The sequence below is a fragment of the Nannobrachium achirus genome, assembly GCF_963921795.1.
Source record: "Nannobrachium achirus genome assembly, chromosome: 21".
Lineage (NCBI taxonomy): Eukaryota > Metazoa > Chordata > Actinopteri > Myctophiformes > Myctophidae > Nannobrachium > Nannobrachium achirus.
The window spans coordinates 17,882,742-17,898,541 of NC_137828.1; the positions used below are offsets into that span (position 1 = coordinate 17,882,742).

A 15,800-nucleotide genomic window follows, 5' to 3' on the forward strand; every position below is an offset into this window, starting at 1 on the left:
TTGAATTGAGTTGTGGACATGGCAATTGATTTGAGTTTTGTTTGACCCTTAAAGGAGACCTGAAGAAGGAGAGACATTTGCCACAAAAGGGACTGAAGGACTGTTTTCTGCGCAAACGGACTGCATGGGATATTTACACTAGTAGAAGTCAAAGAAAACTGGTTCATTTTGTTTTAATGTGTTTTGTACTTTGTAGCAATAAATATGCTTTATTGCACCCCTTGTTTTGATTATTTCTCTGCTCAACCCTGTATAATAAGAACCTGTGTGCTCATAGAGAAGTGGTTAAGTGAGTTCCTGGGCTCATAGCCTCCAGGTGGCGTTGTCGGCGACTGTCCACTTTTATACTTTTTAACCTCGCCACAATAACACATTGTGAGCTTGTAAATCGGCTATTTTCAGCAGGAGATAATAATTGGTAGACTCTACAGCATCCCACTGCATGAAGTTAAATGCACTGTACTGTACTCCCTGTTGTATCACAGCAATAAACACCGACCATAAAGCTGTTCCCCCCCCTCCTCTCTTGTTAGATGACCAAATGCAAGACACCTCAGACAACGTTATTGTTATCTGTAATTTTACCTATTGTCACTTAATATGTATTATTATACTCATTGTGTGTGTGTGTGTGTGTGTGTGTGTGTGTGTGTGTGTGTGTGTGTGTGTGTGTGTGTGTGTGTGTGTGCGCGTGTTTTTAAGGGAATTAGTTTCTGTTCTTTTTTGAAGCAATTATGAAGCCATTTCCTGAAAGCTAAATGAAGTTCTGTCTACTCCTCACCCCCAACTTCAGATCTGCGGTGGAGACAAGCCGTACATCGCGCCGGCCGATCTGGAGCGCTGCCACGACGAGGCCCGCGAGTGTTCCGTGCGCCACTTCCGCTCGGTGAAGAAGATGGGCGGGGATGAGTTCTGCCAGCGCTACCAGAACCAGCTGGAAGTGGAGCTTGACGAGGCTTTCGCTAACTTCTCCAAACACAACGACGGCAAGAACATCTTCTACGCGGCGCGCACGCCCGCCACACTCTTTGCCGTCATGTTCGTCACCTATGTGGTGTCTGGCGTGATGGGCTTCATTGGCCTCACCGGGCTGGCAGTGCTCGCCAACCTGGTCATGGGCGTGGCGCTGCTTTCTCTCTGCGCCTGGGCCTACGTCAAGTACTCGAAAACGCTCTGGGAACAGGTGGGTCATCGTGTGTGTGTGTGTGTGTGTGTGTGTGTGTGTGTGTGTGTGTGTGTGTGTGTGTGTGTGTGTGTGTGTGTGTGTGTGTGTGTGTGTGTGTGTGTGTGTGTGTGTGTGTGTCAGTGTGTGTCAGCTCTTGAGAACTTGGAATAAACTGACCTTAATAATGGCAAAATTAAATCAATTTCTTCTTGCCTCCATGAGGATGAAGGTCACAGACATCATTTACATAAATCTGAATCTGTCAGAATTATGGTTATAGTTTAGCTTTTGGGTAAAGTCAAAGTCTAGCACAAATTAGTTTCTGCTATAAGAATATATAAGAATTCTGTGTGTGTGTGTGTGTGTATATAGTCTGCCTCATGTTCCATGGTTGACCAGTTGTATGCATGTTTGTTTACTTGTAGACTGCTGTTTGAATTTACTCTGTCCTTTTCAGCAACCAGTACCAAATTCTCTGAAATCACCTCCTATATTATAACTTTATAGATTATAGATATAGTCTATACTTTTGTATAGTTATGTTGTATAGTCGGGGTTCTTAGGGATATCTCGCGCTAATCAGTCTAAAAGCGCAAAATTTTGCACAGATGTTGCTCAGGGCATGCTCTAATGATTTAGCTAGGGCGCCCGAGTCGGCGACCTTCGGGGTCGCCACAGCGGCCAAATCAAGTTGGGCTCCCATTGACTTTCTATACAGGAGGAAAATACCCAGATTCTTTTTTTTTGGGGGGGGTATTTAAGTAGGATCTGAGGGGTCTAACTAGGGGTTTGTCATGATGCTGAATCCATTGCAAGCCTTTGTTTTGCACAAAAAACATTCCTTGGGCTAGAAATGGCCTCAGAAAATGATGCATGTATGGGTGAGCATTCATGTTAGTCGGAGGCCTTAGGGTTTTTGTTTTGGCGCTAATCAGTCTAAAAGTGCCAAATTTTGCACAGATGTAGCCCAGGGCATGCTCTAATGATTTAGCTAGGGCGCCCAAGTCGGCGACCTTCGGGGTCACCACAGCTCCAGAAAACACCCACAAAACTCTGAAAAGTGATGACTCATCACTTTTCATCACTAAACCATCGTTTTCTGGGGCCATTTGTAGCCCAAGGAATGTTTTTTGTGCAAAACAAATGCTTGCAATGGATTCAGCATCATGACAAACCCCTAGTTAGACCCCTCACATCCTACTTAAATACACAGAAAAAAACGTGTTTTTCTGGGTATTTTCCTCCTGTATAGAAAGTCGATGGGAGCCCAACTTGATTTGGCCGCTGTGGCGACCCCGAAGGTCGCCGACTCGGGCGCCCTAGCCAAATCATTAGAGCATACCCTGGGCTACATCTGTGCAAAATTTCGCGCTTTTAGACGATTAGCGCAAGATTACCATGTCATCTCCCTTAGGCCCCCGACTAATTGGAATCCTGAATTATATTTTGTTCTTTTTTTTTATTGGAATCCTGAAATGTAATATTTTGATTTAATTTCAAACACATTTAGTTATATACTCATGTTAACTTCATGAACCTAAATACAAAGACATTAAAAAAAAGACATTTTAATACTACTATACTAGTCATTAGGCTACTAATATAGACTGACGGAATTAAATGTTCATGTTGGAATTGTAACAGCTGAAGGCCCACGGGCCGCCAGTTGCCCATGTATGCTTTAAAGCTATACTGTGTAAGTTGCTCAACTTGTGGTCAGTAGCTCTATAGCAAACCTCGGTCGCGTCCGCGTCTTTCGGCCGTTTTTCGGTTCTCACACCCCCACGTCTGCCTCCACCTCGCCGAGATCTATCTTTTGAGGGGTCCCTGGTTGCTGTGCGTTCCAGCCATTCCGGAGATACACTCCTTCACCCATGCTTCACCGTGCACCCGAGTATAGAGACACACGGGAGACTACAAATATGGCCGCCCTAGCGACCCCACTCCAAGATGCGCTGTGATTGGCCGGCAGTGTATAACCCTCGCTGTGATAGTGTGATGACGCAATTTTGCAGCGAAAAACGGTCCCCAGTAGGGATCATAGAAAACATATAAAGAGAAGGCTTTAGAAGCTGAAAATAACGGAGTGGGGGTTCTAAAACTTTAGCGATTTAACAGTTAGGACAATTTTAAGATTTGTTTTATAAAAAAAGTTACATGGTATAACTTTAACTATTGAAAAATAGCAGATATACAAGCTCACAGTGCGGCACCGAGTGCCGCGCTGCAAGCTCATAGAGCTGCTATTTTTTACAAACCGCGAGGCAAACCCAGGCTGCTACTATAACAGGGTTAGGGTTAGGGGTTCACGGCACTGTCCGGCGACCATAGGGAGCACTGCCACCAATGTAGCGTGACCGCGAGGTAACAAACCCTGAGGCAAACCCGGGCTGCTACTATAACGGGGCACGTACGTTAACCAGTCAGCCAAAGAGCCACTGAATGTCAAATCCCCAGGATTTCCTCAGAATATGTATGACACTACTGTACTACTGTAGGCTCCTAGGGTGCTGCGTTGGCTCTCGCCAATGAGCCTACAGTAGTAGTGTCATACATATTCTGAGGAAATCCTGGGGATTTGACATTCATCAATTGTGTATTATGATCAAAATAAGAACATTATAACGGTGTGCAAAACTAAAAAAAAAAAAAAGTTAAAATAGAAAGACCAAGTCTTGCCACAGTCACGTTTGTCCTTGTGCGGACTTATGACCCCTGCTCTGCTTTGAAGTTCCCTGGCTGAGATTGTTATATGTGTAAATCCAGTGTTACCTTTTAATCATTTCTGATTGAAATCTTGTATTTGTCCAGTTTTATTGTTTTGCCCTGTTTTGTTTGCTTTCCTTACCATTTTTATCTCATTACTTCTGACTGTTTTTCTTTTGTGAGATCTAATTATCGATGTGTGTGTGTGTGTGTGTGTTTGTACCTAGTATATCCATCCAGGTAGCACACCTTTTAAGATTCCTACTGTTTGCCACATGCATTGCTGTATGCAAGATTTGTTCTCCACATTTGACCCATCTCTTGGAGCGGTGAGCCGCAGCCGTGCCGTGCTTGGAAAATCAGTAGTGGTGATCTAACCCACCCAGGCATTGGGTCCCATTTTTACAGTGCTTGGAAAATCAGTAGTGGTGATCTAACCCACCCAGGCATTGGGTCCCATTTTTACAGTCATTGGTATGACCCGACCGGGGATCAAACCCCGACCTCCCAGTCTCTGGGCAGACACTCTAACCACAAGGCCACTGAACTGCTCTAAAGCATGTTTGTTTTCCCTACTGAGATGTCTCTTGGGTCGAACACGTTCAAGCCATTTTCTTGACACCATTTACCTGTCTTTGTGTTAAAATTAGGGCTGGGATGCGATTAAACATTTTAATCGAATTAATTACAGGCTCTGTGATTAATTAATCACAATTAATCACATTTTAATCGCACATCGATATTTGACCTGAGAAGCAAGTAAAACACATTTTGTTGTATGAGCGTAACAAGTGAGTTTTTTAAATCAAAATTTCACATCCACTGGCCAAGCAAATCGCTCTGATCGGCTACTTCTCCCTTTGCGTTTGTTGTCTCTTCTTGGTTGGTGCATCGCTATGATCGGTATGCCAGAAACTGAAGGTTCTGTGGTGCAAAAACTAAGTGCGATTAAAATGTGTAAAAATTATGAATCGCGTTAATTTTCTGTAATTAATTAATCACAATTAATCAGTTAAAGTCCCAGCCTTAGTTAAAATACATTCTTCATTTGGTTACAAATGGAACCAAATGAACCCTGACGGGTCCATTTGTCTCCATTTGTACACTGAGTTAAGGGGAGACCCTGAGATTTGTACGTTTGAGAAACACTGGTATAATGCTGGGGTCTTCAAAATGTTTCAGGCTAAGGTCCCCCTCGCTGAGAGAAAGATGAAGAGGATTCAACAGAAACTGGGAAAGTTCACTTCTGTCGGTAAGTTCAGAGATTTTATTAAATCATTTAGAATTACAGTAAAGAATCTGATGAATTTGAATTGTGTTTATATAACTGGACTTCTTTTTCTTCTTTGTATGGTACATGCAGAGTTAGCCACTTATTTATGCCTGACCTAAGTTTTCTGAAAAACAATATTATTCAAAAATGTGCCTACAAAACACAACATGTACTGTAATACACTAAAATGTGTTCCTGGCCTGAATGGGTTAAAAGGATATTTCACCTGAAAATTACTTTTTTCCCCCAAGCGATTACTGTGGAGACTTGAATTCATGGATATTGTTTTTTTTTTTTGGCATTCAAGCCAATAATCTGAGGAGACTCTGTGTCTGTATAGGGAAAAAGCAGGCTCTTTGTGTCTCCACAGGGAACCATTGCTGGTCATCAAATGATTGGCTTAAGAATGCGACAAAAACAAAAAGATATATAAATGAATTCAAATCCCCATGGGGTGAGTAATAGCCCACCGAGCATTTTTAGGTCTATTAGACGTCTATTAGACGTCTATATGTCACCTAGACGACGCGTCTAGAAATGGTTTAAAAATGGTCTAGAAATGGAAATTTATTAGACGACTATATTTAGACTAGACGTCTAATAAACGTCTAATAGACGTCTAAGTTTATACCTGGGTCTAAATTTAGACGTCTAATAGACGTCTATATTTAGACCTTAACGGCCAGCAAAATTAGTGAAAAACTGACCTTAACGGCCTTCAAAAGTAGTGAAAAACTGATTGTCTCACTACCTCGGGTGCTTTAGTTCTGTTCTGATGCTCTGCTCCATGGGTATTTGACCTTATCAGATTGTGACATTATCATTGACATTGTCAGTGGGATTCGAACTTACTACCTCTGGTGCTTTAGTCCTGTACTCATCCTCTGCTCCACTAGAACCTGTTAGTTAAAATGGGTGTTTCGTCCTATTTGTGGGCTCGCCTATAAGGCGAGCACACTTTAGATATTGTCATTATTTATTAGTGGCCAAGGCCACGAAGTGGCAAATGGCCACTCATTGATATTGGACTTCATCATTATGATTATTATTATTCTTCCGCCACTTTTTCTCTAGCGGCTAGACCGTGCAGTCGCTTTTTACGAAACTCGGCAGTATGGCAGAGGACTATGCCAAACGGCTAAAACGCGAAGCTCGCAACAATCGGCCAAAGGGTGGCGCTGTAGGAAGCCTTTGAAAAATGCCAACTTTGAACAGGTAAAGCTCATGCTCTGTTTCAGGTCCAGCCATGAACACCGGCTTCGACTGCTCTCTTCGCATTCAATCCGACTTTTTCACCATTTCTCAGACGTTTGAATGCAGAGAGTATGCACTGGGTATCCACGGAGGAGTATCCACGGTATCCTGTTCTCCGTGCACTTTGAAGTACGCATGCGCCGATATCTCTCGCCTTGAATATTATTCCCCTCAGGGGAATCGAACCCAAACCGTGGGTTTGTTGCATCCGTGCTCTACTGACTGAGCTAATGAACGGATGATGTGACTCCTTTTTTGTGCATTTATCTTTGACGTGGATAGTGGGGTAGGCGTGGATAGTGAGGGACTGAATATTTACTATTCTGTCCATAACGGCACATAACTCGGTAACGCCGCTGAGTGGGATTACCGCGCCAATACCGCGCTGCTCCGTCGGGGTCTGTGGCGTGGAGCGTTACACCGGGGAACAGAGCATACTTGGCATCTGGTTCGAGGCTGGGATTCACCTCAGGTTTTATTTTTGCGCTCCTCTGAGGTTGACCACTAGATGTCGACATTTTACTACTAATATCTCTGCATTGGTGAGTTATTGGATACTGGATATCCAAGTATCCTGGATACTTTCTGCATTGAAGAGTCTGAAAGCACGTGAATATTTCGCATTAAGTGCGTTGATATCATTCGAACCAGGTGCCATGAAACCTGTATACACTTATGCGTCTCCTCATGCCGAACAACTTTTACGCTCTGACTTTTGACCTCTGTACTTCTCCCACCATTTTGAATTATATGACAAACAGTCAAAATCTATCTCCTCCTGGGATTTTCGCATAACGTGCGCGAAACTTTTTTTACATGAACTTTGGACCAATACGGTCAGATCTGTCTCGGCGGATTTGTTTTAAAGTGAAACATTATTTTTTAATAATTCACTGTATATTGCAGTTTCATGCAAATTATTCTTCTGCCTCTAAATCATACATGCAAAGTGACACGTTCAAGGCATTTGGCAAATATGTAGAGGGTTAGTCCAAATATCACTGAAAGCAATCTTACTCCAATTGGCCAAAGGGGGGAGCTATACGAAGCGTTTGAAAACTCAAACTTTAAAGGGGCATAAGTCATGCCTCGTTTCGTTTGAAGACTTGCAACTTGTTTACACGCGTGCCTTGACTCAAGCAGAAGACATCTGTGTCTTTGTTAAGTAAGCTCCTCCTTTTGATTTTCCGCCATTTTGAGCAGTTTGTAAAACGCTTAAACCCGCTTTTATTCCGGAATCTTTGCATCACGTGCATGGAACTTTTTTTACATTAACTTTGGACCAATATCTAAAGATCTGTCAGATCGGATTTAAAAAAAACTGAAACATGCTTTTTTAATAATTCAATCAATATTGCAAGTTTTATGCAAATTATTCTTCTGCCTCTAAAACATACATGCAAAGTAAAACTACTATAGAGGGTTAGTCCAAATATCACTGAAACCAATCTTACCCCAATTGGCCAAAGGGGGGCGCTATATAATTTTGAAAGAAGGCATCAAGTACATTACATAAAACTTTTTTTTTTTTTTAAATTACAGGTCCATTATGTCACGTGTGACTGCCGTAGTGTAGTGGTCAGTGCCTGTGCCTGATATACGGACGGTTGTGAGTTCAAACCCCACATCGGGTTGAGTTGATGTAAACATCCTGGATGCCCATGGCATGTGCGTATGTCAAACTCTTTAATGTTGACACGTCTGATCTAACTCCAGATCACGTTCATGTTTAAAATGAGCCCTTCTCTACCGGCCGTTATTTTTGAGTGGTGGTCTCACCGCCACTCCTGTAATCAGGTTTCACGATGTTACTGGCCGTGTATGTCTGTCGCCTGTCATACCTCTCCTGACCACACACACAGACCACAAACACACACACACGTTAAAGGAGGGGCGCTATTGAGCAGGCAGACTCAACACTCTCTCTCTCACACACACACACACACGTAGCAAGGAGGGCACGCGCGCGCGCGCACACACACACACACACACACACACACACACACACACACACACACACACACACACACACACACACACACACACACACACACATGTCCGCGACTGGGTGGCTGCAACAGCACAAACGTTGTGTGTGTGTGTGTGTGTGTGTGTGTGTACACACACACACACACACACACACACACACACACACACACACACACACAAACACACACACACACACACACACACACACACACACACACACACACACACACACATGTCCGCGACTGGGTGGCTGCAACAGCACGAACGTGTGTGTGTGTGTGTGTGTGTGTGTGTGTGTGTGTGTGTGTGTGTGTGTGTGTGTGTGTGTGTGTGTGTGTGTGTGTGTGTGTGTGTGTGTGTGTGTGTGTGTGTGTGTGGGGCTGCTCGCGCTAATGTTGCAGCCGGAGACATAACTCTGAGCATGGAGAAAAGTCCCACGCTGAGGTATACGCAATGTTGTGGTTTCATTGGAAGTGGCGTGCCGCTGAATGGAGCTCCCTGCTTGTGTTCCCACTACTTTACCTTGCATTGGATGTTTATTTTTCGGCGCTGTTGTGTGCACTCTGCACTGCAGCCTCGTCCGTCCGTTCAACACACATCACATCACCCAAGTAAATCCTGGCTTATACTTCTTCATCATGGCGTGTTCCGTGACAAAATGTGTCTGATCTACAAGCTCACAACGCCTCGCATCCGCGACGCGTTGTGAGCTTGTAGATCTGCTATTTTCCAGGCGCAGAAACTTGCAGCGCAGCGCACGTTATTATTTGTATGATTTAATAATCTAACATAGCCTACTATTTAAACACTTTCACAAGCCACAGTGTGGCTTAATATTCACATTAAGGGTAACAAGCAGGCACGCTGAATGCACTGCACATTAGAACAAGTTTGCTTGTGAGTGTAAATCAGTGGCTTCCTCAAAGAAAAAGAAAGGAGGGGAAAAAACGTTGGAAACATAAGGTTCGGGCCTCGGCACGGGTCGGACGCATTTTAATGATTAATGCTCGGATGTCGATTCGGGTCGGACAAAAAACTGTCGGACACGGCCCACACGGGTTCGGAACGGACAGAAAAAATGGGCCCGATCCCAGCTCTAATCTACAAGCTCACAATGCGTCCACTCGTCCATCATTAGCCGAGTTTCTTAAAGCAGGTCAAAATAATAATAAACAAATAATAGTTGGAAATAGTTGGATTTAAGCTCACAATGCGTCCGTCCGGCCGTCCGTCTGTCTCCCGCCACTGTTGAGCATGAGCAACCTTGCAATCCATGTATTTGACTCTTTTTATTTGACTATTTTTATTTGACCACCACTCAGTTCACAAGGTGTGATTTTTCTGTTCTGAGTGAAAGAAAATATGATCACTCGAAAATGTCAGAAATACTCAGATTACATTTACATTTACTTTACATTGATTTCACCCCAAGCCTCCAAAATATAAAAAAGAAATCAATAAAATCAAGGCACTCAGCCTACATAGAACTTTTTTTTTAAACAAACATGGTTCACAGATCCTGTGGCTGCCTAGTGTAGTGGTCAGGGCATGTGCCTTTCATGTAGAAGGGTGTTGGATCGAATTCCGCCTGGGATTTATATAAGCATAAAACCATGACATTTGGTAGACTTTACAGTTTGGTTCCTTGAACAATGTCTGATATGGAGCCTTCCTAAAAATGTCCCCCAACCCCCCTTGATGCGTATTTTAATATCCGCCATTACTAAATAATGTATTTTGCATCATAACTCCTGAAACAAGCATTATAATACAAACTGTCATGTCTACACCTATGTTGTGATTGTGTTTTCCAAGGATTGCAATGATATCATGTACCAGCTCAGTGGCCTAGTGGTTTGAGTGTCTGCCCTGAGACTGGGAGATCCGGGTTCAAACCCAGGTCGCGTCATACCAAAGATTCTAAAAAATGGGACCCAGTGCCTCCCTGCTTGAAACTCAGCATCAAGGGTTGGATTGGGGGTAACTCCCTGCGACATACTAGCGTCATGTCCAGGGGGTGTACTTGTACATCAAGCTGCCTTACGCTACAGAAACAGGAGATAGGCTCCTGCCCTATGAGATTCATGGCTCGGCCGATTCATATGGTCTTCATAGCTCAGCAAGGCTTACTATGTACATCATCCAACTGTCCAGGTGCATAGTATCACAGTTTTTTATGTCTGTTGCATATAGGCCTACAGTCTTTTGCATACATGTTGTGGCAAGGCTTACTATGTACATCATCCCACTGTCCAGGTGCATAGTATCACAGTTTTTTATGTCTGTTGCATATAGGCCTACAGTCTATTGCATACATGTTGTGTAGAGGCCAATTTGTGCTTTTACCTATAACCACCGATTAGTGTAAAACTTTGTATGCACACTTCCCAGAGGCCAAGGAAAAACCTGTGCCCTGCATTTTTCACATCTGCCATTTATAGCCACCAGAAGGCCGACTTACAGTATGTAAAACACATTCTTCGATATTACTCCTTCAGATTTTATCAGAAAATCACACAAATCAGTACACAGTATCTCTACAGTGATGTAATCATGAAGGATTTGTCAGATATCATATTCTATCTAATTGGCTAACATTGAATTCCAAGGTTTGCAGGATTGCTCCTTTTTGAACAAAATGTCTCAAACGCAGCCTGCTATGTGTGTGAGATTCTGCACACACATTCCCACTAGGCCAAGGAACAGATGCCACCCTTCTCACATTGGCCTGTTATAGCGCCACCAGCGGGTCAATTTTTGCAAAACACATTTTTGGAACAAAATGCTTATAATCCCGCATGCAACGTCCAATTGCCGTGAAAGGCCCAAGAACACGTGGCACCCTTTTCACTTTGGCCTATTATAGAGTCACCACTAGGCCAAAAAAAACCTACCTGTTGGAGTCCTGTTCGGAAGAACACTGCTTCTAGTTGTGGGCTCGCCAGTACCTGGCGAGCACACTTTAGATATTGTCATTATTTCTATACTAGTCATACTAGTCAGTGCAAGTATCAAAAAACTTCGGTTCCTTTCTACTCCTACATACTTAGTGAGAAAATGAAAATAAAAACATCAATGTGTTCAGTTTACAGTGGCGAAGTGTGCTATTATTTTTTATAGCAATCGGCCAAATGGTGGCGCTGTAGGAAGCCTTCGAAAGTGCGATCTTTGAACAGGTATAGCTCATGCTGTGTTATACATACAGCCATGAAACCTGTATACACTTATGCGTCTCCTCATGCCGAACAACTTTTACCCTCTAACTTTTGACCTCTGACCTTTAGGTCTCCCACAATTCGGAATTATATGAAAAACAGTAAAAATCTATCTCCTCCTGGGATTTTCGCGTCAAGTGCACAAAACTTCTTTCACATGAACTTTGGACCAATACGGTCAAACTAATCTCGGCGGATTTCTTTTAAAGTGAAATATAATTTTTTAATAATTCTATCAATATTGCGGTTTTATGCAAATTATTCTTCTGCCTCTAAATCATACATGCAAAGGTACACGTTCATGGCATTTGGCAAAGATGTGGAGGGTTAGTCAAAGTATCACTGAAACCAATTTTATTCCAATCGGCCAAAGGGGGGCGCTATACGAAGCGTCTGAAAATTCAAACTTCAAACGGGCATAAGTCATGACTCGTTTCGTTTGAAGACATGCAACTTGTTACACGCGTGCTTTGACTCAAGCGGAAGACATCTGTGTCGTTGTTAAGTAAGCTCCGCCCTTCGATTTTCCGCCACTTTGAGCAGTTTGTAAAACGCGTAAACCCGCTTTTATTCTGGAATTTTCGCATCACGTGCACAAAACTTTTTTTACGTGAACTTTGGACCGATATCTAAAGATCTGTCAGATCGGATTTCTTTAACATTGAAACATGCTTTTTTAAATAATTCAAACAATATTGCATTTTTATGCAAATTATTCTTCTGCCTCTAAAACATACAAGCAAAGTCACATTTTCATGACAAAATAGTGTAGAGGGTTAGTTCAAATATCACTGAAACCAATCTTACCCCAAATGGCCAAAGGGGGGCGCTATATAATTTTGAGCAGTTTGTAAAACGCTTAAACCCGTTTTTATTCTAGGATTTTTTTTGCAATTTGCATGAAACATTCTACACGCAATCTAAGGACCTTTATCTAACATGCCTATGAAGTGCACACAAAAAAATTATAAAATAATAATAATAAATATAGCTGCAAGCAGCGATAAAGTGTCCAAAGCCAAAAACACCTCAAATCATGAACACAGCCTGGGATGTGCGTGAAATCTTGCAAGCACATTCCCAATAGGTCAAGGAACAGATACCAACCTTCTCACATTGGCCTGTTATAGCGCCACCAGCGGGTCAACTTTTGCACAACACATTTTTGGAACAAAATGGACCAATCTTTGACGTCAGTAACGTCAAAGAGAGCACTGCCTGCGATCTTGACATTTTGTGCTTTTATAGCCATTGTTTTCTGGCTTGAAGCGAGCCCACAATTGTTTCGAAGGAACAATATTTTTCTAGTTTTTTTTTTATATTCTTCTTTGCTTTCCCTTGATGCCTTTTTGCTTTCCTGCTTTTTATGCCTTGGACACTTTATCGCTGCTTGCAGCTATATTCTATCAGTCAGTCAGTCAGACAGTAGACGGGAACTTCGGTTCCTTTCTACTCCTACATACTTAGTGAGAAAATGAAAATAAAAACATCAATGTGTTCAGTTTACAGTGGCGAAGTGTGCTATTATTTTTTATAGCAATCGGCCAAGTGGTGGCGCTGTAGGAAGCCTTCGAAAGTGCGATCTTTGAACAGGTATAGCTCATGCTGTGTTATACATACAGCCATGAAACCTGTATACACTTATGCGTCTCCTCATGCCGAACAACTTTTACCCTCTAACTTTTGACCTCTGACCTTTAGGTCTCCCACAATTCGGAATTATATGAAAAACAGTAAAAATCTATCTCCTCCTGGGATTTTCGCGTCAAGTGCACAAAACTTTTTTCACATGAACTTTGGACCAATACGGTCAAACTAGTCTCGGCGGATTTCTTTTAAAGTGAAATATATTTTTTTAATAATTCAATCAATATTGCGGTTTTATGCAAATTATTCTTCGGCCTCTAAATCATACATGCAAAGTTACACGTTCATGGCATTTGGCAAAGATGTGGAGGGTTAGTCAAAGTATCACTGAAACCAATTTTATTCCAATCGGCCAAAGGGGGCGCTATACGAAGCGTTTGAAAATTCAAACTTCAAACGGGCATAAGTCATGACTCGTTTTGTTTGAAGACATGCAACTTGTTACACGCGTGCTTTGACTCAAGCGGAAGACATCTGTGTTGTTGTTAAGTAAGCTCCGCCCTTCGATTTTCCGCCATTTTGAGCAGTTTGTAAAACGCGTAAACCCGCTTTTATTCTGGAATTTTCGCTCCACGTGCACAAAACTTTTTTTACGTGAACTTTGGACCGATATCTAAAGATCTGTCAGATCGGATTTCTTTAAAATTGAAACATGCTTTTTTAAATAAATTCAATGAATATTGCAGTTTTATGCAAATTATTCTTCTGCCTCTAAATCATACATGCAAAGTAACATGTTCATGGCATTTGGCAAAGATGTAGAGTGTTAGTCCAAATATCACTAAAACCAATCTTACCCCAATTGGCCAAAGGGGGGCGCTATATCATTTTGAGCAGTTTGTGAAACGCTTAAACCTGTTAGGATTTTTTTTTTGCAATTTGCATGAAACATTCTACACACAATCTAAGGACCTTTATCTAATATGCCTATGAAGTGCACACACACAAAAAAATAATAATAATGAATATAGCTGCAAGCAGCGATAAAGTGGCCAAAGCCAAAAACACCTCAAATCATGAACACAGCCTGCAATGTGCATGAAATCTTGCAAGCACATTCCCAATAGGTTAAGGAACAGATACCACCCTTCTTACATTGGCCTGTTATAGTACATTTTGTACATATATAGCCATTGTTTTCTGGCTTGAAGCGAGCCCACAATTGTTTCGAAGGAACAATATTTTCTAGTTGAATATGACATCATTGACAACATGAGTAGGATTTGAGAGGCCTTCGCTGCTCGACTCGAATCCGACTCCAGGGCCTCGGCCTCGGACCGCAGAGTCCGGGGACCCCCGCTCGGGGACCACCTCCAGGGACCCCCGGTCGGGGACCACCTCCAGGGACCCCTGGCGATATGACCGTGGACCTGGGGATATGGCTATGGAGAACCAGGCGGGCCGCCGCTCCGCTCCTGTCCGACTTTGGGGCCTCGGCCTGGGGCCGCAGAGTGGCTGGGGGCCGCCGGACCCCCGGGGACCCCCAGGGACCCCCTGGCGGCACCGCCAAAGAGCTAAAAAATGGCAAAACTCGGGCTAGGAGCGGCCGGGAGAGCCGGGGCCGGTACCCACACGTCCGCCTCGGCGCCCCTTAGCCGGCCGCGTGTAGAGCGCCGCCTATTGGCAGAACCCCGCCACTGCAGCACGCATAAAATGGCATAACTCGGGCTAGGAGCAGCCAGGAGAGCCGGGGGTGGTACCCACGCGTTGGCCTCTGCGCCCCAGAGCATGCCACTGCAGCCAGCTAAAAAGGCCGTAACTCAGCCCCCGTGTGACCGGGAGGAACGGGGCTGGCACCCAGGGGGTCCCCGGGGGCAGGGCCACCGCCGGGGCCCCCGGGGACCCCCGGAGTTCTGGGGACCCCCTGGAAAAAAATATGGAAAAATAGCCAAAAGTAGCCGATCTACAAGCCAATGCTCCACTCCACGCGGCGTGGCCCGGCCGGGTAGGGGTCCGCTTCTCAGGGGGGGTTCTCTGGGGGTCCCTGGCAGCCCATGGAGCGCCGGTGCCCCGCCACGCCGTTCGCGGGCCCCAGGAGAAAATGTAAAAAATTCTAAACATGGGAAAATGAGCCTAAGTGTAGCGGTTGAACACACTCTGAGCTCCAGGCTTTCTCCGACCGCAGCTCCACTGCCGTGCGGATTCGAACCAGGCGCCCACGCGTCCGGCTCGCCGCCCCGGACCCGGCCGGGGGCTCCACGCACTCTAGCCGGCTGCCGGCGCACAACTAGGCCGCCGCTCCTCCAGGGGGGCCTTCCAGTGGTCCCTAGCCGACAACCGAGCGCCGGGGCCCGGCCAGGCATTCCAGGGACCCCCCGGGGGAACCAGGCTGGTCCCGAGTACCCACTTTAGCTGTATTGATGAATAGCTATTAAAATGATTTTATTTAATCAATATATATTGAATAGGCACACGAGGAGCACTTTATAGACAAGAGCTGTTTCCGGCTTCATTTATTTTTCTTAAAACAACAAATAAAAAGGTTATTTAAAATAATTCTAACGTGGTATAATTATAGATGTGGATTAAACGTCTAAATGAGGTCTAAAAA

The 15,800-nt window shown here is 43.9% G+C and overlaps 1 protein-coding gene across 1 annotated transcript in view; it reads left to right on the forward strand.

Annotated features, from left to right (window-relative positions):
* LOC308306618 (atlastin-2-like) overlaps positions 1–15,480 on the forward strand; it is a gene marked incomplete at its 3' end in the record, with an annotated part of 31,441 nt that extends 15,961 nt beyond the window's left edge. Inside the window, exons 4-6 of the mRNA XM_080751657.1 lie at positions 794–1,183; positions 5,054–5,119; positions 15,358–15,480. Of these exons, the coding sequence (XP_080607783.1) occupies positions 794–1,183; positions 5,054–5,119; positions 15,358–15,480 (579 nt within the window). The remainder of the gene's footprint in view (positions 1–793; positions 1,184–5,053; positions 5,120–15,357) is intronic.
* Positions 15,481–15,800: the final 320 nt, after the last annotated feature.